The sequence below is a fragment of the Tympanuchus pallidicinctus genome, unplaced genomic scaffold (assembly GCF_026119805.1).
Source record: "Tympanuchus pallidicinctus isolate F22 unplaced genomic scaffold, pur_lepc_1.0 scaffold3, whole genome shotgun sequence".
NCBI lineage: Eukaryota > Metazoa > Chordata > Aves > Galliformes > Phasianidae > Tympanuchus > Tympanuchus pallidicinctus.
In genome coordinates, this window is record NW_026294747.1 from 73,078,385 (window position 1) to 73,102,070 (window position 23,686).

At 36.4% G+C, this 23,686-nt stretch overlaps 1 protein-coding gene across 6 annotated transcripts in view; it reads left to right on the forward strand.

Annotated features, from left to right (window-relative positions):
* Positions 1–23,686, forward strand: part of ARHGAP12 (Rho GTPase activating protein 12) — a 68,854-nt gene that overhangs the window by 30,997 nt on the left and 14,171 nt on the right. For 2 of the 6 annotated variants that reach the window (XM_052693800.1, XM_052693801.1), the window contains exons 3-9: positions 404–667; positions 4,609–4,749; positions 6,307–6,387; positions 13,075–13,200; positions 16,231–16,305; positions 18,416–18,477; positions 19,693–19,774. In XM_052693800.1, the coding sequence (XP_052549760.1) occupies positions 404–667; positions 4,609–4,749; positions 6,307–6,387; positions 13,075–13,200; positions 16,231–16,305; positions 18,416–18,477; positions 19,693–19,774 (831 nt within the window). Of the gene's footprint in view, positions 1–403; positions 668–4,608; positions 4,750–6,306; positions 6,388–13,074; positions 13,201–16,230; positions 16,306–18,415; positions 18,478–19,692; positions 19,775–21,849; positions 21,973–23,686 lie in introns of all 6 variants that reach the window. The other 4 variants (XM_052693798.1, XM_052693802.1, XM_052693803.1 and 1 more) reach the window with 4 other exon arrangements.

The following is a 23,686-nucleotide window of genomic DNA, read 5'->3' on the forward strand; positions in this document are numbered from 1 at the left end:
AAACCATCTTTAATTGATGAAGTAACATGTAAGAAATAATGTGTTTCATCTTAAGATCATATTACTTACAGCTACTGAGCAATCCTTTAACTGCATAGCTGAAGTTTTAAAATATATAATTATTTGATGAAGATTTTATTGCATTTCAAATTCATTGCAAGGCAATTATCAACTTGGAGAAATGCTGAAATGTGAACTATAAATATCACAAACAACATCTGTTTAATATTGAAAAAAATCTGATCTTTTTGGTATCTTGTGGCTTTCCTTTGTGCTTTTATAAGTAATAAGAAAAAAAAAGAGGAGTGTGTTGGTTAATTTTACTCTTGTAATACATGCTGATTTGTAAGGGAGCATTATAAAAGTCATTTGCTCTTTAATAATACATTTCTTCTCTCAATAGCCAACTACTCCACCAAGCCAAGGGAGGCCTGATTCACCAGTTTATGCTAATTTACAAGAACTGAAAATATCTCAGTCTGCACTTCCACCACTACCTACAAGTGCTCCAGTCCAAATAAATGGGGAATGGGAAACCCATAAAGATACAACAGGACGCTGTTATTACTACAACAGAGGATCACAGGAACGAACCTGGAAACCTCCACGTTGGGCCCGAGATGCAAGCATTAATAAAGGGGATTCCCAGAGCCATGCAGATCATGAGGTAGTTTGTTCTGAGATCACAATGAGGTTGTAATGCATTTGAATACTGTTTTGTTATGGAACTTGATATCTCTGAATTTTGAGGTATCAAGGGCTGTCTTCATTTGTCTTATCAATTGTGTGGCTTCATGGGATGTAGTAACCATCAACCATTGACTTCAGTCAATTTTGTATATGAAAATGTGTACATGAAATGTGTACAGGATGGATCGTGAGCCTGAGTACTAGTTGTGAAAGTACCTGGCAGTCCCTCATCAGGTGCTGCAGGTTTCCTTTTGAAAATAAAGGAGAACTTGAAACTAACAGGAATTTAAATGACAATGGAGTAAGGAAACCATTGCAGCTTTTCTGATGTGGAATATGTTCTCTTTGTCAGTGTATTCTCCACATTTCTGGGGTGATAAAGGAAGTGGGGGAAGGACAGGAAGTGAGGCAGTTTCTAGAAACTGGGAAGGGAGATGAAATGCGAGGGGAGTTATCAGTGTAAGTTAAATACACAGTAAAACAAAGGTACGTGCAGGTGTTTGTTCCTGCTTGGTTAATGCTGTGGCAGTAAGTCTACGTAGGAGAGTTGGGGAGCTAAAACTAGACTTAGTGATGTTTTATAGCACTTTCCAACAGCATCAAAAACACTGAAATTGAGGCTTCTATTCAATTCCATACATTTTTATCTAACTGTTTTCTTACAAGAAATGAATTTACACTTATCAATGATTTCTTTTTGGGGCCTTGGATATCTGTAGAGAAAACTAGGGGAAAAGGCAATTAAAAGTAATACTTTGTTAGGGAAAATTGTGAACTTTGAGGAAATCATTTTCTTAATTCTGTGAATGATAACTGGATGTCCTAGAGAAGAAGAGACCATAAGTAACAGTGCTGAGAGGTGTGTCTAATCAAGTGTCTGGGTCTCATGGTGGCAAATGCTTGGGGAAGGCTGTAGGAACTTTTGACCTGGTTATGTTCCAGCTATAAAGGCTGTTTTTTCTTGTAATGCAAATCCTTCACTTTCTAGAGCTGTTTACTGTTGTTAAGCTTTCCCACAGAAGTTATTTGCATTAAAAAATAGTTAAGGATAATATTTGAGTAGCTAATGTGCTATGTGCAGCTGATTGGTAGGCAGACCTAAACAAGTGGTGTTAGTCTATCTCAATTTGCTGTGATTCAGATAAAGAAAAGGAATATTTGGAAGCTGAATATTACTGTTTAAATATGCTTAAAACAGTGTTCTTGTATTCAAACAGTATTGAGGTTAATCAGTATCAAGCTTGAAAGAAAAAGCAAACATATGTCAAGAAATCTTCTATTTTCATATACCTTTTTCAGATACGAGGAAATCCACCTGAACCACACATGAGCTATTATGTTGTTTAGTTTTAAAATGTAATTGTATACTGCTCAGAAATTTTAGATTGCTAAGCGTCCTGTTATGGAAATCTGCCTCTGGGCCATTAGTGCCAGAAATGGGGCGGACAGCAAAAGGGAGCCCTCTCATTGCCATTGGGAATGGCCTTCTGAGCAGCAATGGTATTTGCAAGCATTTAAAGAGTCTTACCTTCTCGCCACCGGCTAGTGGCTGCAACAGGTAAACTGGCAAAACTCAGTTTGCCAGTCTCTGACAATTATCTGTTAATTTCACGCTTGGCTGTTCTTTTGCTAGGTACAATTTTGTTCTTCTGGAGTGATTTTCTGTGAAGAAATGACTGCTTTTATTTATCTATTTTTTGAGTAGTAACTCATGTAGCAACGTGTAACTGATTTCCTAATGTCATCACTATTCCTTCTTCTCATGGGAGTACTTTCAAAAATTCTTTCCCCCACCATCTGCAGACGATTCCTGACTCAAACCTCTGTACCACCACTTCACCACGTAGTTGCATGTTCAGAAGCTTCTTTACTGCTTTGTTTTTACTGTTGTATCAGATAGCTCAGTTCGTTCACTTGTTTATGATGTTTGAAGGCCAATCTGTACTAGCTTTACCAATTCTAGCCATCAAACAATCTTATCCATCTCAACTTCTTTTTTTGTAAGGTCAGTGGATGATATGTGCTTTGATTAATATGAACTTGTCTAGTTGAAAAATTTCAAATAGTGCAAGATTCTTTTGTAATTCGTCCTTTATGGCTATGCTATTACTGGTTGGTTTTGAAGCCACTTTTTTCTTCTTTTCAATCCTTCATTTGTGAGTGTTTCACAGTCCACTGTTTGTGTTCAGCATTTCATTTATGGTGTTGAATACTTTTACCAAATACGTAAAGGTTGAGATACCAGGCTAAGCTACAGTAAAACGAGATGACAGATTTGGTAGCTGTCTGCTTTAGATGTTTTTAGTTGATTGGGGTGGAATATGATTGGGGCTGGGACTCTTAGGTAGAAATATTAGGCTACATGAAGTAGGAAGCATAGAGGCAGTACTGGAAAGGTGTTGGAAGAGGAACCAGAAGTCGTAGAGCGTGGTTTGTCCAGTGTAATTTTTAAAATGCCCATTTAAGCAACTTCAGCATTTGTTTTTATGTGTTAAAGAATGACTTTTGTTTGATAAATTTTGTAACAGCTCTGCAATTTCATTTAAGTTTATCAGCTAAAGTTAAACTCCTAGACAGTATGCTGATGGGATTAGCTGAGCCTTGGAACATCAGAACTGTTGTGTTATAAGTATGTTACAGACAGACATGTGAAGTCATTCTTACTGAGCAACAGGCTGGTTGCTATTTTTCTCCTAGGAGAATATTTAGTTTTAATTTGTATGTTGCTTTCCTCAGCATCAGGAATTATTTGGAAGAAACATTATCTTGTTTGGCTGTAATTTTTATTAAATATATATATATTTCCAAAGTCTGCTACCGTAAGCGCACTGACATTTCTCTAATCAGTATTAGAACATTAAAATGTTATGTTAACTTAAATATGTGTACACACTACTGCTATGTTATAAAGCAATTATTCAAGAGGAGCCTGTAGCAGCATTTTCAACTTGTTAGTCTCAAGTCCAAGTGTAAAAATGTGACTGAAGACTTTTTGCCTCAGTCAGTAGAAATTGGCAGTTCGGATTTTTGTGTTATAGGCAAGAAATGAGATTGTTTAATGCATAGTTTAAATGCTCGCATTCTGTAGGCTGTAGGGGACATTTGCTTTATGAGTGACCAGAAGTGATCTATGGATTTTGCTGTGCTTAGTAGTCAGTTTGTGTCAGCTTAGGGAGTTTCCCTCATGCACGTGGTGAGTTACCACAAGTTTTGATGTGTGTGCAAAACCTTTCTTCTATTTCATGCATCAAACTTGTTTCCATGTTATAATTCACTCTTACCTTTAGAAGATAATCTTATAATTCTGTTAGCTGTGTCTTTAGCAGGTAAAAATGTCTTGCTTTTAAATTGTCACGTGCCAACACTGGAAGGTAAAGACTGAAAATTGCTAACATTGTGGGATGCATCATACACATAGACAGATTCAGCTGAAGTTATCCTGAATGATCATTTGGTTTCCATGAACTATTTGGAAAGAGAACGAGGGAATTTAAGTATGAAAGCTGGGATGATGCCAGAAACACAAGGTGTAGTATGTCTTGTGGGTGTTCTGGAGCAATAGAGGTAATGAAAGCTAGCTTCCTTCGTCATTCAGTAATACAAATTGGTGGGAATAAAATTTACATTGGCAACAGATTCAGAGTATTAATTAGGTTTGAATCTGTCATATGACACTGGTTGAATTTGAGTAGTCAGAATCTGGGTTAGTAAAGAAAAAGTATAAATTGTGTTCTGATTTTGTTTCAATTACCTAGCAATTATTGATTATTTATGAGCTCATTTTCTCATGTAAGACATAAAAATGTGAACTTCCTGCTCTTATTACTATTCTCTTTCTAGTCAAATAATCTTTGATCTTTCAGATTTTAAAGCATTTTCATTCTCAAAACTGCCTTGTATGTTTCTGACTACTTGTAGCATCTTTCATCAGAAGAAAACGACCACAGTTCTTGTTACAGCCAGTCAGATAGTCAGTACGGTTCTCCTCCAAAGGGTTGGTCAGAAGAGTTGGATGAACATGGTCAAACCTTATATACCAATGACTATACTAATGAAAAGGTACTTTTTTCCTTCTTCTCATCACATGCTCTCTTCAGCTAATTCACTAATAGAAATGCAGATTTCATTTCTAGAAGTGAATAGCATTCCTTACTGGTATCTACCTTTTTGTTTTTAAATATGCATGAAACTTTCTCAGATGAACTATTTTTTTTTTTTCTCATGTATGTGCTTCACCATTCAGGGGAGGTTTTCTTATTTTCATTGGTGTCATATTATTTTAAATGAATATATAACGTGTATGTTTTTTCCCCACCTTCCATCCTCTTGGTTATGCTTCAGGAATGAACTTCATATCAATATCATGATGTTCTTATTATCTTTTAAGTGTTGTTCTTGTCTGCAGGTGTCTTCCGGATGGGATGGTTTCAAACTGAAAAATCTTCTTTTTCAGTTTCATCCTTTTTAAAAAATTTTCAGTGCTGCTTTCAGATGTAGACAAAGTTTGTACTTACACCATAGCTGTATCATAGATTTATGTTCTATTCTAATTACTGAATTGCTCCTGACAACTTAGCATGATTCTGGACGTATCCTAGAATTTTCTCCCATGAAGAAAAAATGACAATATTTGTTTATATTTGTAAAGCAGTCTATTTTTCTAGTGGTCCACTGAAGTTGTTTTGATTTCTTTGACTTTCAAGGAGTGTTTATGGTAGCATCACTTGTTCTCCACTTAATGTATGCAAGCGCTTTTAAAGAAGCTTTTGAATAGTTGAGTTTTATGTCAGTTATGCATTTTTGTCCTTCTCAGATCTGTTTCTGCTGAAAATCTATAGTGCATGCTCTGTTTTGGCAAATAGGTAAACGTTAAAAAAAAAAATTACATTGGGATTGATAGAAAACAAACTTGCTGGTGCATAATTTCGTGAAACCTACTTGACCTGAGGTGTGAGTTTTTCCATGTGTATTACTGTTCAAAAGTCCTGTAGAATTTTGCTCTTTACAGTTCTGTTTGTTCTGCACCATTAGTTATAGTCACCATGGTTTTACCTCTTTGATTCTGGGAGTTGCTGTTAGAGGTTACAGAATCTGTATTATCATCTTAGACTGCAACTCATGCTCGTGTTGATGCTATAAAAATGGAGTTCAGGTTGTTTAGTAATCTATTAAATTATCAACAGCTGCTAGATGAGCTACTTGAAATTTTGTGATCTTATGTATAAAATCCTTCCACAGATCTGGTGTAAAGATCATACCTCCTTAAAATGACATCATAATGATGATGAGTGAGATGTGTAATCTTCAAAACATCTGTTTATCACAATCTCTTAGTAGATTATATGAGTCATCAGGAATTCAGTATCTGTGTTACTGCAGGAGTTTTGCCTGAGGAGCTGCAGAAGGAAAAAGTGATAGTGAGCTGTATGCAGGAAGCTGAAAACTGATCTGTTCTCACTACTGACTAAACTTAGTTAACGGAGGTTACTTTGCACACCCTGCTGAAGTGGATGGGACTTTATGACAAATTCACTTTAAATCCTAAATTATCAGAGTTTAGCTATGTTATGACTGTCACACTAATTACATTTCCTGTCATCACGCTTCTTTCTACAGTGGCTAAAACATGCAGATGAACAAGGTAGACCATACTACTACAGTGCTGATGGTTCCCGATCAGAATGGGAGTTACCAAAGGTGAGTGACCTGAAGAAGAAACTTTGGACTGTTGCCCTCCTCCCTAGGAGGTGTTCTATGAGGCCTTTAGTGGGAGTTAGACACAACAAGAGGACTTAGGGGTTTCACTTCATTATTTCTGTCACTTTGGTGGAATTTCAAGTTGTGAAGAAGAAAAGCACGCTGACAGACTTAATAAAAATAGATGATGTAGCTATTCAAATAGCAAAAAAGATGTGATGTCTTTGCAGAACCTAGCTTTTCGTGTAAGGCTGCGAAGTAATATCTGTGATTTATTTTCATGAAATAGAAAGCATTTTTAGGGGAAAAAAGGTAAATTTTCTAAGCTACAGAATATTCCTGAGAAATTGTGCTTTCTCTGTAGTACACTCCAAAGAGCATTATTTTTGCCATGCATTATTTTGCCATGTACACTTTATGATTCTGATTTTATACACAGAATTAGTGAAAAACAGAAGGTTCTACAGTTTAAGGTGTCTTTGAGAATGACCTTTAAGAGTTTCAACTAAAGTATAAACTGGTACTTAATATTGGAGTGAAAAAAAAAATTATGGGAAATTGACAGATTTAGGTAGTCGGAGGATGTACCTAATAACATATAATTCTCATTTTCAGAACGCTTGTCATAATTATGTTTTTATATGTGCCTTTCTAGTGTTAGGATGTTTGTTCAGTCTTATGTATTAAGGTGATCATAATAAATATTCAGAGAATTGCATGCGTAAGTATTCCAAAGAGTGTGTTCCTCAGCTATTATTTCCCTAAAGCCTGTGTCCTTTCTACTTAAAAAGGAGCAGCCTTAATAGATAGTGCTTTTGGACAAGTATTTAAACTTAGGAATGTAGCTAAATGCTCGGCTCTTTTGGTAGATCAGCTGAAGAATTTGTGTTACTGAAGAGCTGAGTTATCTTTACGAATTCTCCAGTGTTGATCTGATGTGTTAAATATTTAACATTTTCTAATATATATAATGAATTGGTAACTATTGTTTTTGAAAGCTATTTAGCCATTAATTGGCTATTAGATTAAGTAGAAAAGTAAAAATCTGCTTCAAGAAGTTCTGGTGGAAACAATTGATAGTTAGGTGTTTATAGTTTGAAGTACATAAGGGCAGTAATTTCTTTGGTGCTTTGTTCTTTGCCTCCTGCACAAAGTTGACAGTGAAGAAGTTGCTTTCTACTAAAATAGGTTGGCTTTGAACTAAGTAACTCATTGAGTTGGCTCTAATTCGGCTGTAAAAAGTTGCAAAGATAAACCAGAACTGTTGTGTGAGACATAAACACAAAGAGAGGAGGTTTAGTGTGTTTGTAATGATATTCTAGTGGTTCTGTGTAAGCCTCTGAGGTCCCTCCTATTAGTAACCATGTACAGAACGATAGCTAGCCTCTCTTTTTGGTCTGATCTGTGGTCTGATCTGCTTTGCCTCTTGTTTATATCAAAATTATCAAATATTGCTGTTAGGAACTTTCCTTAAGTTATTTCTCTTCTGCTGACTAGACTCTATTATTAGTTCCTTACTGAGTGATCTTTGAAAGCGCTTTAGTGGCAGCAAATATATGATTAACAGAAGTATATTAGCAATTTAGTTCTCAATTCACAGTCTTATGTATTGACAGAAATTCCTACCTATAGCTTTAATTAATATATTAAACATTTCAGCAAAATATTTAGCTAGTCTGCATCATTGTATCTGATGAACATACAGTGAAAATGTTACAAAGATGTGAGTAGTTGGGGCGTGATTGAAGATCAGTCTCCCGAAAAGCTTGCTGAGGCTGGTTCCAAAAGTGCTTTAGGACAAATGAACTGGAAACACAGTATAGACTGCAGAATGGCTTTGAAGAAAAATTATCTTTGTTGGAAACTCTCATGAATGCTTAGAGAAAAGACCATAGAAAGACTTCAGCACTGCCACTCTTGTTTAAATGAAAATTAAGTTACTTGGAAAAAGATCTTTAAAAAGAAAGTAGGTGGAGTCTACAGTAGTACTCAGTATCAGTTTTATTTCCCCTTGACATATTTAGATCTTGTGTTTCTATTCAAAATTAATTGCAAAATAAATGTATGGAATAGTATGGTTATGTGATGCTGTTAAACCAGGAAAGAAAAAAAGATAATGCTTTTTATTTTAGATTATTCTTGGTAATCTGCACATTATTAGAACTAGAACCAAGATACAGTACTGAGATAGTACTGTAACATGAAAAAGTTTTGCTTTTATAGCACTGGCTGTAAATGTGAACATGCTCTGTATTAGTGCTTCACTACTGTACGTGTATATAAAAACAAGTATCTGATGGTGTTAGGGGAGGAGGGTGAGTTACAACATAGATTACTTCAGACAGTCTTATAACAAGCCCTCCAGTCATATACATTTATGTAACATCTAGGAATAGCGGAATGCCTCTGGCTGAACTAACATCTGCATGGAGTAGCTTTGACAACTGCTGAAAAATTCTGTTAACGCTTGTGATGAGCATGGCCCAACTTTTTGTAGTGGAACAGAAGAACACAATCATAAATAGCATGAGTTGGAAGGGACCCAACAAGGATCATCAAATGCAACTCCTGGGTCCGTACTACATGAAAGTTACCTACAAATCAAACCCAGTGTCTGTGAGCAGTGTCCAGACGCTCCTTGAACTCCAGCACTCGGGGCCGTGCCCACAGCCCTGTGCAGCCCGTTCCGTGCCCACCGCCCTCTGGTGCAGAACCATTCCCTGAGCCCAGCTGCCCTCCCCTCACACAGCTCCATGCCGTTCCCTCAGCCCTGTCGCTGTCACACAGAGCAGAGCTCAGCGCTGCCCTCCGCTCCCTGTGAGGAGCTGCAGCCGCCATCAGGCCTCCGCTCAGCTCCTCGGCTCTGGGCTGAGTGCAGCCAGGCACCTCAGCCACTGAAGTCATACGTGTTGCCTTCTTCACTGTTCTACATCTTCACAACCCTCCTGTAGACAATTACTTTATAATAGTTTTAAGCCCTTCTGATGTTGTGGTGGCCAAACTACACACAGTGCTCAAGGTGAGGCTGCTGAGCAGAGCAGGACAGTCCCTTCTCTCACCACACCCAGGTGATGCACACCCCAGACTTTTCCTATTTTCAGCCCTATGTTCACTGACAGCTGAATTATTATTTGAAGTGGATACTAATCTTTACTTGCAACTTGTAATACATCTTCCAGAAGACTTTCTCTTTCCTCTTGTGGATTCTGCTACATTCAATTGTTTGTTCTTGCAGATTATTAAAAACAAACACAAATCAAAAAATCAAACAACCCACTGGGATAGAAGGTGAAGCAAAGAACATCCAGGGCAGTCAAGTCAGTAGAGTGGGTGCAGAGGGGTTTTGGATCACTTCTGCTCCAACGGGAGCTGTCTTCTGCAGCAGCCTCCTGCCCTGCACTGTTCCTTCAGTGCAGCCGTGGCCTGAAACTCTGCTTGTACAGATGGAACATGAGGAGCCTTAATCCTCCAGGGAGAGAAAGCAAGGTGTGGGCAGGGTCCTTTACAGGCAGTGAAGAAATGTTGTATTTCTATTTATGTAAGGTGAAAAAAGCATTTTTTTTAGTTCATAAGAAATAGCAAAACATTTGCATTGATGTTAGTTCAGTCACAGAAGTGAAAAGTTTATTCAAAGCCAAAGACAGTTGCAGCACTGGTGAAATCCTTTTGTTGTGAAGCAATCATTCAAAGAACAAAAATAATTTCAGACTGTTTACTGAGAAAACTGCAAATAATATAGCGGAGTAGATAAGGTGATAAAGGATAATGGGATGTCAGAATATTCTTATATGTTCCTGTTTTAATCCCTGACCTGCTTTTAACGTTGGGTCTTTACCAAATTTCACTGTCAGCTGCTTCCCACCCTCTTCTCCCTTCACCCGCCCAATTCCTTGTCTTTGACTGTGTCTGTTATTAGTGCAAACAAAGAGGAATCTTTGTTCTCTGTCTTGAAGCTGACAGATCTGTGTCATCTCCCAAAGAATGAGGACAACTGCTACAAATAGCTTGGAGGTGTTGCATTTATTTCAGTCACAATTAGGCTAGGACAGAGCCTTGAGCCATGCTCCATTATCGGGTTAAAATTAAATATAAGTTATTCAGCCAGTTGAGAGGGTTAGAAAAATTTACTGTGAGGCAAAGAAAGCTTTCAAGTAGCTGGTGAAAGCACTGAATGACTTCAACAATGAAAATAACCCTGTGTTACCTAAATCAATATCAGCAGTGTCTTCACCCTGTACCAAGAACCAGTGTAACAAGGAGTCAGGGTTACTTGGTGTATGCAGTAGGAGTATGAACAATTTGTTGTCCTCACTTGCTGATAAGAGGAACTGGCCGTGAAATGAGGGTCAGGCTGGGAGTGCTAGGGAGGGGTAACTGAGTGGGACAAGCTGGAGTTCTGGGGACATTTTTTCAAAGAGCAGTAGTGTGCGTTTGGAGTTCCGTGCTGCATTATTAGAAGTTTCAGAATTAGGAAAATGATAGCAACTTTTAAAGGTGTGATGCTAGGGCATGTGGTGTCATAGGATGACTTCTCTACGGCCCTTACCTAGCCTTAGTCTTCAAGGTGACACCGAAGATGTAAAGAGGAATCTAACTGCATCACTGGCACCCTGGCTGCTTCTCTCTAACCAGTAGCATCTATCCATTGTAGTTCATGGTTAGTTTGCTTGGAGAATCCAGAGTCCAAAGCAGTATCTGTATCTCACTGTAACTCTTTTTAGAAATCACAAATATCACAAATCACTCCCTTTGTTTTGGAAGCAGAAGCTTGTCTTGAGCCCAGAAATACTTAGCTTTCTCTTTTTTCCTCTGGTAGTTTATTCTGCTGTTCACCGGGAGGAAAATATACCTGACAATGAACATTTGACTGAAAATAGTTTACTTGACACTTGTGTTGTGAGAAAATGCGAGAGAGATGTCAAATGTTCTTTTTAAGGACTTTGTCAGTTTATTAACACTGCTTGTATCACCAGCACAAAGTACTGAAGCTGATAAGATGCACAGTGCAGTGTTCCTGAAACGTTAGCTGTTAGCTCTATATATTGTTGCTTTCTTGTGCAGTATATTTTGTAAAACTGGAGAGTCAGCCTTGCCTTACAGACCCTTTTTCCTTTGGGATGGAGTTACCTGCTAGGTAAACAGACTCCCAGTGGTTCATGATGGTATCAAAGGCACCTTTTAAATATAGATCACCTGTAAATAGACTGTGACTATATTCTAGCTCTTAAGGTAGATTTTAATTCAAGATACTTTAAAGTCTTTGTGGTTACAGCTTGAGTTCTTCAAAATACTCAAATGGAAAGTGTGTGGAAGATTTCCATAACTAATATTCATTAATGTCACTGATGTATATATACGTGTGTGTATATGTAAAATAAACAGTTCACTTTATAGCAAAAACATATTTGAACTGTTGTAAGGAACACTGTAGCAGTCTTCTGCTGTTTAGGCATAGTATAGTTGAAACTTGCTTAGGTTTTAGTTGTAATGTCGGCAGTTTTGCTGTATATTGCTGTATTTGCTGTATATTTAACTTAATTGTTATTCATCTTGAATTTGGAATTTATGTTATTGAGCTTTAATTTTGCTGTACTTCGTCAGTATGTATTATCATCTTTGAAGACCTGAGGCTCTGAGTTTATTGGTAGCAATTGGAGCAATTGGAGGGCCTGAGTAAATTGGTAGCAAAACTGTAGAATTCAATGTCATGTCAAGGATAGTTTTTGCCTTTTTTCAGTAAAATGAGTATTTGACTTTCCTGTGCTACATTTGAATTCTAGTCCATTATGTGTCACGCTTATTTCCTTCTGTTTCTGTGTATAGATTTCAGTCTTCTAATCTGAATAGAGAGAATGAGATTGTTACTGACTGTAAAAAGCAAACAAATCTTTTGTCTTTTCTTGTTTGTTCTTTCAATGTGAAAGTTTGCTTGAAATATTTTTATAGTTCTTTATAACGTGATGATTTTAAATGTCTCTGTTACTTATATGTATGCTGCAAAGCTGAATGGAAGTTAAATGCTGGATCTTTCTCATGGCCTTTATATTTTCTCAACCTGTTCATCTCTGAATGCTATTGAGCTTATCAGAACATAGAACTTGTGTCTCCCTTGCTCTTAATGCTCTGCCAAGTCTTAAAATTATTTCCTGCTAAATACTTGTTTTCTGCACTTAGATGTGTTGCACAATAACAAGTTCCCTTAGCAATAGTTGATGTAGGTATTTCTGAAAAAGGAAGTCCTCACCTCACTTCTTAGTATCTACTCTCTTAAGCATAGGAAACCTTGGAGCCAAATAGAATCATATTCAGTTAAACACTCTTAATCTGCATGGCTTATTGTAGAATAGCAGGGTTATCCTTGTCTTATGTCATGAGGTGCTTTTTACTGTCAGTGCAATATGAAGACTTGAATGTTTAAATCATATGTTTATTCTAATGCCATGCTAGTTCTTGATATGGCAGTTGCTTGCAGAAAGCTTTTGTCCAGGAAATCAAACATCTGTCTGTCGAGAGGACTACCGTAGACAGGATGGTTCTGAAAACTAAGAGCTAAATTTAGAAAAGGCTAAATAAATTTCATTCACACACCTGGATGAAATCAGGAATCTGAAAGTTTGTACTGTGAAGATGCAGGCCTTTTTTGTGTGAATTAGAGCCTACTTATAGTTTGATTTTTCTTTTCTTTAGTATAATGCTTCACCACAGCAGCAAAGAGATATAATAAAGAGTAGGAGTCTGGACAGGAGGCTACAAGAACCAATAGTTTTAACAAAATGGAGACACAGCACAATTGTGTTGGACACCAACGATAAGGTAGGAGCAAGTTAAACAGCATGCTGCAATGTGAACTGTTTTCTATTTGTGAAGTATTGAAAAGAAACTGCCATGTATGAATTTCTGAAATCTCATTTTATGTTTTGCATCACTGTTTGATAACATTCAGAGAATCCAAGGACTGCTTGATAATTTTGCTGTTGTTTCTTTGTCAGTGGTAGCCTTATTCTTGTTAGCCTTGAAATAACTCATGTTAATTCAGAGTTTGATGTTTATAGTCATTTTACTTATAATTGGGAATTTCCTGTAATTCAGTTCAGGCTTTGGAAAGGTTTTAAATTCAAAAATTGTGAATGTGGGCGAGGTTCCCATGTAAGGTATATTGATATTTCATGCCTGAATATTTTAGTTGTAGGAGACGCTAAGCAAGAATCCCCTTTAAACATGGCAAATGAGTAGCTGAAGTATTCATAGAGTTGAAATAAAACTTTTGCTTACTAAACCAAAAATTCTAAATTAGAGATACAAATAGTGGTGTTATGTAGTGAGCTAATCCCTTTAATGACAGTTCTGCTGATCTCCTCTGTAATATGCGAAGAGAAGTTGTGCTTGATTACAGCAGGGCTGTAATGTTGTTTAAGGGCAGCGCACAGTACTGAAAGTGCTAAAATGCTTGGTTTTATTTCGCCTCCAGAGCAGAGCTGGGAGTTTAGTCAGCACAGAGCTGAGTCAGTAATAACAGAAGCTGTTTTCTGTTCATTCTCTGTGGCATGTTCTTGGTAATCTGTTGGGGGCTGTCAACTAATAGATGTTTGAGCAAGCATGGGGACAGAGCCTCTCCGTTGTTCTTCATCTGCCTGTGTCTTTTTTGTCTGATTTCTATCATAGCCATTTCTACTTGCACTGTGCCATACTGCCAGTGCACGTGGAGAGCTCATGTAAGCAGAGAGGAACTGAAATTGGTGTTGTAGGGGTAATGAATGGCTTGCTGATTTTTGGAACTTCACAGCAGTCTGACCCAAGATTCATGGAAACAGAAATGCATCTTAATGCTGAAGTGTTAGCATAGGCTACTGACAATAAGATGCCAACAAACTGGCTTGTAAACTTCTCTTCTGTAAAGATACATGGAGAAGTGAAAGGACATCAGTGTATTTCTGGGAGTATGGAGAATGACCAGTAAGTGTGCAATTACACATGCCCATGTCAAAGACAAGTGGACAAAACACAGTAGTAGTAATGAAAATGGATCTACTGCTCAGAATGTTACGTGCCTGACATGTTACTTCTGGAATATTCCAGTAGTTTGTGTTGGAATGGAGTGTTGTGGAAAAGGAAGCAAGTGAGTTACCATGAGTTGACTTAGTTCTTCAGAATAGAATTTCTTGAATTTGATTTTAAGTGTTGAAGCTGTCAGTTTAGAATGTCATATGTAGTGCAGAGGACCCAGGGATCGTGCTTGGCTGACAATGGTGCACTTTGCATCTAGATGCATCAGTTTAGCTTTAGCAATTCCAAGGTTTCTTTGCCCTTCTTCATCCTTCCTGTTCCTCTTAAGCATCTTTATGTATCAAATGTGTTGTCACCTGTGTTTGAATGGCCAGATGGAGTTCTGCAAAATCAAAGCTGGAGGGAGTCCTCTAGCTTCATGTAAAGTTTACATTTCACAGTATAAACACTTCTGTTGGCAATAAATTAAAAAATTTGGCCATACTTTTAAAGGAAGATTTTTTTTTTTACAGGATTTAAATTTGCTTTGGGCTGGCTTCTATGTAGCTCAGTGTCAAATGAAGATGCTCATGTAAAGCATTGATTAGGTGGAGCTGCTTACTTCAAAGACTCAATAGTCTAGTACCTAGACCTTAAGCCCAGTGAAACAAATGTGCAACTGTACAAATGTCTAGTGTAGTAACCAGGAGAAGTTGTGTATAAGCCGCATCTGTGAAGTCTTAAGTCAGTAGCTTAGTTAATGCAGTTCTAACAGCTTTAAAATAAGCAGTCATCACGCATTTGTTACTGATAAGGTTTCTGTATGTAACTTTATATAAAGCACAATGCTCATGCTTCAAGAAAATTAAAAATGTACCATGAGTGTTTTGTGGAAGGACAGGGAGGCCGTTCATTTGTTTGGTGCATTGATGCATCCGTGTTGTTATCAGTGGTAGACACGTTACATGTGTTGCTTAGAGGCAGTCTGTGATAAAGGATTAGTTAATGACCATGTGTACTAGTAGTCTTCTTCCAGAGCTGCTTAGTGGTGAGAACTATGGAGTGAAATAAATATAAAAACAGCAACTGGTTTTCAGATGAGTGGTTTCACCAGCCATCTGGGGAGGTGGGGGAGAAATGCATGAGAAGTAACAGAGACCAAATGCTGTTTTTCTTCTGTTTGAAATTCTTACCAGATTTTTATGGGGTCAATACTTCAGAGGAAACTCATGTGCCTTTTTGGTTCCAGCATTTTTTCTGGTTGTCAGACATTTTCTTTTGCTCCATCATCAATGTCTGGTTTAGAAGAACAATGTGAATCTCTAGAAAGTTTTGGTCATTTACTATAAGGAAATCAACTGCCAGGACTCACAGAAGTTAATAGAGCTGGTATAAACTTTTCTGTATGGACAGCTATTTTTTATGCTGGTCTTAAATTTATTGTCTGCACAGAAGCATAGGCTGTTCTTCAAATTTCGTTTTCCACGTGGTGCCTTGTAATTTGTTTGTATTTCAAACGTGCTTCATAATGTGACTGCAGTCATACAAAGAAATCTGCTCCTTAATATGGATGAAAGCTTTGCTTTAAGCTGATAATGTATTAACTTTTTTTTTTTTCAAATGGGTACATGCTTAATAATCTGGTTTGATTGGGCCGTAAGTATTGTAAGAACACTGTTTAGTTAAGCAGGTTTATAATACAAGTATTTCAGAATATCATGAATGCTCAGAACAACCTATTTTTGTGAGAGTGGGGGGGAAATTGGAAAGTGTGCCTTTAGGGGTGAAAAAGGTTTTATTTTTTAATTAAAAAAACACTGTGAGAAAGAATAATTTATACCAATTATTTAAATTCTATAGGAATCATCAAGCTCTTCTAAGGCCAGTTTTCCTGAAAATGAGTCCTCTCCTTCTTCACCGAAGCATCAAGCCACAGTCAGTATGGAAATTGTTTAAATAAGTAGATGTTGTAGAAACGTGCTATTTGTGATTAGAAAATTGCTTGTTATTGGGAGAAAAGAACAGGATAGAATTAATGACACTGTGCAAGGAATGTATTGCATCCAACTGGGCTTTCAAAAAAAAAAAAAAAAAAAAAAAAAAAGAATATTTGACTTAAAACCAGCTTTGTGAGAGTGGTGGATGTGTAGCTTAGTTGTGTCAAATTATGTAGGATTGACTTTTTCCTCCAAGTCATGACTTCATACCTAGCAACCTGGTAGTTTACAAGCAGAAATAAACTTTCTGTATCCACTGTGTTTATCACTGTCGTTGGTCACTAATAGCTCATATGATGCAATGCTTCATTTTTCACTTGTGTTTTCACCTGTTGAAAACTTGTAGTAATCTTGAGAGCCTTATATAAATAAGCCTTGTCTTTTTGCTTTCATAGAATAACGGGAGGAAAACTTCAACTTGCTAAAGACTTGTTATGAATGCTAAACAGATTTTTTTTTTTGCCTCAGTTGAAGTTTTAAATGTGAACACTTGTTTGATCTTGAGATGTTAGATTTTGTAGCAGAACTTGCTATTGCTGGTAAACAATAGGAGAAAAGCAGTCTGCTCTCTTTAGCTGTCTCTGGAACTTAATATTACAAAAAAAAGTTGTATTTTTGTGTTTTGTTATTTAGACTTCTCTTCCCCCCAGTTAAATATTACCATAATTTTCTCCTTAGTACCCTCTAGTGTTGCTGTTAAGTAAGGCATGATGATATGCTTTCCAAGTAGGTTTTTTTCGGAGCGTTCATAACTGTTCCCTGTGCGATTTTTTAATACCGCAGAATATTGGAGAAAGTGAGCATGGGTTACCCAGGCAGTGAGGTCCTATTTTTGGAAAATAATATATATTTTCACTGGCTTGGGAAGGCACTCTGGCTCAGTAGAGATATTAGATTAAGACGAGCAATTACTAATGGACCATGACAGCATGAATCACCAGATAAATGCTATCTTTGAAAACACATCTCTTGTGTTTAATGCAAACCACATAAAACATGCAAATAAAAATCTGTAAGATTCATGAAATACAGCTCTGTGTCTCTGATAAAGACAATGTCAGAGTCAAGTTTTCCTCTTCTATTCTGTATTTTGTGATTATTCCGTGGTCTGCTTAAATTTGAGATGTTCTCTCTAACATTCTCCTCTAAATATCTTGTATTTTCAGTGGATCTAAAATTGAGGATGTTTTTGTTATGATAAAGCTAATTTAGATCTTTTCCCTAATTGATTATTTCAACTAACAGATTACTTCTTAATAGTGCAGTAGTGCAATAGGATAGTGCAAATTGACTATTTCCTTTTTGTCCTATTTTTTAAAAATATGCCTTATTTTTCTTATTCTTGTACAGAAACTAGAAATATTCACTCCTTTGTAACTTAAACATACCCTTCTAGCTCATTGTTATTCTTTTTTTGCTTTTCACTGCTTGATCTCCAAAGTTGTACAGTGGCATACAAATTAAATGATTTTCATCCACAGTGTATAATTAAGTAGCTTAAAATTCTAATCTTTCTCTTGGGGCTAGGAAAAAATAGGACATGGAATGTTTTGCTCATCTGTTTGAAAACTAATTTATTAGTATTTTTATGCAGTTCGGGAATGATTTATTTAAAATATACAGTTAACTTGAGTTAGAAGAATTCTGTTGAAGAATTTAGGTTGTTTGTCAGATATCTCCTTTTTTTTAGTGGCAGACACAAACACAAAATTACTATTACACAAATCAACATATCCTTGCTTAAAATTTCTGCTGCGTCGTACCACAAAAGTTTTAAGTTTTTTTTTTCTTTTAAAGAACTGAGGCCCTGTAGAAGGAAAGCATTATACCTTCTTAGTGGTAATTAGTATACTGGAATATTTTCCTGTGAAAAATCTTGATTTTACTGATGCTGCTTGTTTAAATATACTTACAGCAGTTTCTTGAAGTTACAACACTGGCAAAGATGGCTTATTGCCAGATACTGATTGTTCGAGGGGATTGAATTCAGTGATGTGATGGCAATAAAAGCAAATTTTCTTTTTAATTTGTCTTATTCCATCTTGCAGGGTCAAGAGAAGTATGGATTATTGAATGTGACAAAAATTACAGAAAATGGGAAGAAAGTTCGGTAGGTCCTCCTACTTTTAGAAGTACGTGTAGATACGAGTGGGCAAGAGATTCCATATTTATCAATGCTACTCTACCTGTATGTGATGAATGGCCTCATTTGTAGTTTCCTTTTTTTGCTTAGGGGTGGGCACCTGCGTTATAAATCCTAATGTAAAACCAACTAATACTGTCTAACCTAATTCCAGTGTTTGCAGAGTCAGTACCAAATAGTGTCTAAATGTGGTTTTTCCTCAGATTTAATTTAGGTTTACTTTTTTACCTGTAATTTTTTGAAAGGGATTTTCTTAGGTCTACTATTGTATACGTCTATATCAACATTCCCAAATTTCTGAAACATGAAGCATTATTTCTTTTTTAAGGATTAAATTGCTAGCACACAGCTGATTTTCCAGAGACCCTCTGACCTGGTCCAGGGCCAGGTGGGCAGCAGGTCTGATCTCCATCTTGGTTTCCCAGAGCTGCTTCTAAGAGCCCAGTAGGAAGAGATAGATGGTGGCTCATACAAGCTGTTGCTGGTGCAGTATACCCTCATCACTTAGGGCAAATCTGTTTGGAATCACTGATCTGGATTATTGGGCTGCTTTACCAGAATACTGCAATGTGACCCTCCTGTCACTTTGAGAGCTGTTCAATAATAATTAATGTTTAGGCAGTGGGAATGGATTGTTAGAGCTTGTAAGGCTTTCTATTTTATTTTTTTTTTTAACCTCTAGGCAGATATTTAGGCACAAAAATTGTCAGACAGCTAAAGAACTGATTTGTTCCTTTCCTGTATTTTTTTGGATGTGTAACAAATATTTTGTTGCTGGTGTTAATGAGCTTACTGCATAAAAGTGGGGCACGTACATCCCAATAAGATGTGATCAGTCAATTTCAGAATTATGCAGTGCTTTGGCATAATCTCCTTAGTACACAGTAGGCTGAGCATTCCAGATTAGCCCTTTTGAAATTATAATTGTATGGCATTCCTTCTGGTGAGCTGCTCCCACTACTAATTAGGTTTGTTTGATTTAGATTTTGATGGTCAGGCTGGGACAATTAACATATGTTCACTTCTGCAAATATGCAAGCAATTAAGATTTACTGATGGCACTGATGACAATATATATGGTTAAGTATATTAACATGCAAGTCAGCTGGGCAGCAGTGACACACAGCTTTAGTATCTGCTTTTAAAGTCAATTTATTATGTTTTGTTTACAAATATTTACAGAAAGAATTGGATGTCATCCTGGGCGGTATTACAAGGTTCATCACTGCTGTTCACTAAAACCCAAGGAAGTGGAACTGGCTGGGTAAGCTCTGCAACAAGGCCTCACCTTCTTTTAAGTGTTGATATCATAAAGCACAACAAATTACAGCCCTGTTGTTTATTGGTCTTAAATACCAATATGTATGCACAATTTAAAAAAAAAAAAAAAGTTGTCTTACTGTTTAGTGATAGCTTTGAACTTTTGTTTTATAACCACATAATGTGTGATGAGTATTTGCATCTATTTTGAAAGAAAAATTTCACACTGGAGACAATGACAATGATTCTTCAATATTGATATAGTTTCTACTTTAATAACATTATAGTTAAATTGGCTATAATCCTGCTACATTCCTACATGAATCAATATAAAAATGGTTTGTTACCTGTGGCTTTCTTACTTACTTTGGAAGTCTGATATTAAAAATAAATGTAGATCTCCTATAATAGCTAAGGAGAGGTCATACAAAGTTATTCCAGGATGTTGTCACACTGATAACAAAATTGCATCTTGCCCAACAAAATTTCTTCTTACCGATGTAAGCTATGCTGCTGTGCTTTGCTGATTTTTCTACTTGACTCACTTTCTGCTGCTACAGTTTTTTGGGCAGCGAATTGATACTGACTGTTCTTTTCCAAAGCTCTGAGTTTGGGTTTTTTTTTCTGCCATTTTGTTGCTGCAGAAGGGGTGGTTGCACAAAAGTGGATAAACTTGCTTGAAAAAAAACCACTGGGAGTAGCAGGGAATGGAAATGGTGAAGTTGGACAAGGTGGTCAAACAGGTGGAAAACAATAAGGAAGGAAAAAATAATAAGGATTAGAAGCATGAGATAAGTTGAACTGCACTGTTTGTTGTAGAAAGTGGACTTTGTAACTTAAGGAGATCTGCCCATACTGAGTGTGGGAAGAGGAAGAGGGTATGATGCACGTCAGAGGGTCAAGCGCAGAAAAATGAACAGAAGCATGTACACCTGAAAGTTACTGACCTTCCCACCTGCAAATGTTGGGATGCTGGGTAAATATAGTTAGTATTATTTGCAAGTGAGAGAAATAATATTAAAAAAAAAAAATCAAAAAAATCTGTGAACTACTTTTTCATACATTATCTTCACTGACAAAATATATTGAAGAAATATTAGAGAATCTTAAAAGGTGAGTTCCAAAGCAGGAAGTGTTAGGATTTGGAAAGCTTTAAAACTTGGTCTTGTCTTCTTTCATACCCTTTAGTCACTGTCTATTATTCAGTCAAGTCCATTTTCATCATTCTACTTCATGAACTGGAAAATTCCCAGCCATTCAGGATGAGGTTTGATAGTTGGTTTGATATGTGGTCTCAAAGAGTACTATTATTTTTTTATTCTAAAAAATTTTTAATGCTCTTAATCCAAATTTAACAATTGATGGAAAAAAGCAAAACAAAAATATGCAGCATACTAATTTTAACTATGTTTATTATATCGCTGTTCCTGATTGTATGATACAGTTATAAATGAATAAATGTATGCCAGACTGAATGATCTGCTTAAAAAAAAAAATAATAATAATAATAGTCGTGTAATATAGTGATAATAGTTGTGTAATATAATGATAATACTCTGCTTGGCTGGGGAGAGCAGTGTGAGCTGTGTTACAACTTTCAAACAGTCCGTTAGTGGAAAAAAGAAGTTACCAATTCTTTTGATAATTTAAGTGCAGCAAAAGTATTGTGATCACTAATATATATATAGTAAGAGTATTTCTGCATCAAACAGTTAAATACTGACAGTATGCAGAACTTTATTCTGTCATATTTATAATTAAATTGAGAATGTCAAGGGAGAACATCAACTGTATGCATGTTTGCATTTGGCTTACGCAGCACATGCTCTTTTTGATCTTTACGCACAAGATTGTTTGGGGGGACGTTAAAAATTGCACCTCTCTTGTCAGAAACTTTGATCTTTATCAATGTTTTAATTGAGTAAAGTCAAGTCTATGTGACATGAGAGAATAATTTCCTCTTTGCTTCTTCATCTAGCAGAAGATGATTTTTTAGCTGTGTCTAATAATTGATGTAACCATATCATTTTTTGTGCATTGTTTTGTGACTTCATCACTTTTCTTCCTTTTCTCGTCAAGTCATTTTGCCAAGGGCTCTCAATCCCTGAGCTCTTGCTCTCGCTGCTTTCTTCTTGGAAAAATGCTCTCAGTCGTCGACCTGCTGTCACCTATGTAAACTCTGCCCAAGTTTCAGCTCTCAGTGTATGTGTTCATGTTGCATGCCTCTTGTCGCTCTAAGGCCATTTGCCACTAATCTTGAAAGTAAATTTAAACGTTCCAAAAGTTAAGTTTTATCACTTCAAATAACACCTTATGTATCCTGTTTGCTATTTTTCAAAGTGTTTTGGTTTTTTTTTAAGATACAAATTAACAAAAGTGTATTGTAATAATGCTGTAGTTGTTTTAATGGAACAAAGATCAACTATTATCATCAGCGCCTGAGTTCTAATCCCAGATTTGCCTAACGTTTGAACCACCAGCGTCTTAACTAATAAACAGCATGATGTGGTCACGTTTTGTTTCTTTTTAACAGATACTATGTCTAATTCTTTCTAACAGAACTAATTCAGACTGTTTTTAAGGCTCCTGTGGTGCCTTTGATACATCAATGTACATGATATTGGTTAATGTCAGCTATAACTGAAATAAAAAAAAAAAAAAGGAAAAGATCTCCATGGCATTCTGGCTATATGCTACATACATAAAGCTGATATAAATTTGTAGAACTCCTTATGTATAATTTAAGCATCTGTATTAGTCGTATGTTGAAGGGTAGCTGCCAAGCTTGGATGTACTCTTTATTGGAAAAAGTGTTGGTAGCTAATATGATAGTTTCATGGTGGAAAAGAAGAAAATGTTAAGATTCTTGTTAGAAGGAAAAAGAGGATTGACTGGCTATATAAGCAGTTCTTAGTGTTTTAGTGCTGATTATTAATTTAACCAGAATCAAACTAAAGCTTTCATAGTAAAGAAGTGTGTGTGTGTATACACACATCTTATATAACATTAAAAGCAATGTATCACTTCTTGACTTTTTGAGGACTGTAATCTGGTGGTCACTGTAACTACATTGCTATCTCTCCTGTGCTCTCTGAAGAGTGGAGAGAGTGCTAAATATTTTGGATTCCGTTAAGATCCTTGAAAACATGGCACTTTTTGATTACCATGGCTCTATTATTATTATTTTTTGTCAGGAGGCAGTAACTGTAGGCTTTTTCAATTAAACTTGTGCTAAAAATGATGCAGCTCTTTTTATTTCTGTCCAATGAACCTGTGTGTGTGGAAGCCACATAATTTTTGTGCATCATTATATTGTTTAAAATGCTGTTTTCTGTAAGGGAAATAGTGGATTTCACTCATCTCTCTTTCAATTCTTTCAGTATGTTGAAAGCTTTTCTCTTTTGTTGTGAAGGAGATGTAATAGCTACTGATGGATATTAGTGATGGGGCTTCAAAAAGAAAAGCAACAGCAGTAAACAGTAATTGCTGGAAGGATTTGTTTGTCAACCTTATATAATAGCTGCATTTCTTCAGTGTCAGGTGTGCTGGTGGTAAACCAGAAGTGAGTAAACTTCCCACTGAAAGATCAAGGAAATAAGTGCTCTTCACAGTTAATGTGGGCAAGCTCTGTTTACAGTGCCATACCACTCCTTACAGTGTACAAGAGTGCTGTATGTACATTGCTGTAGTTCATCAGTATTGCACAGCTGAGTATACAGGGCTCAGCTGATAATAATGATGAATGTTTGAAATGTAAATACTTATAGTAGATTTCAGAAAAGCTCTCTAATTCTGCCATGGTAAAATAGAATGTCTTGGTGTTTTTTCTTCTTGTTCAAGCTGTAAGTTCTTTGGGACTGGTAACAGAACTTCAGAAGCATCTGTCCCTTGGCACTATTTCTGAAGAAGACATGGA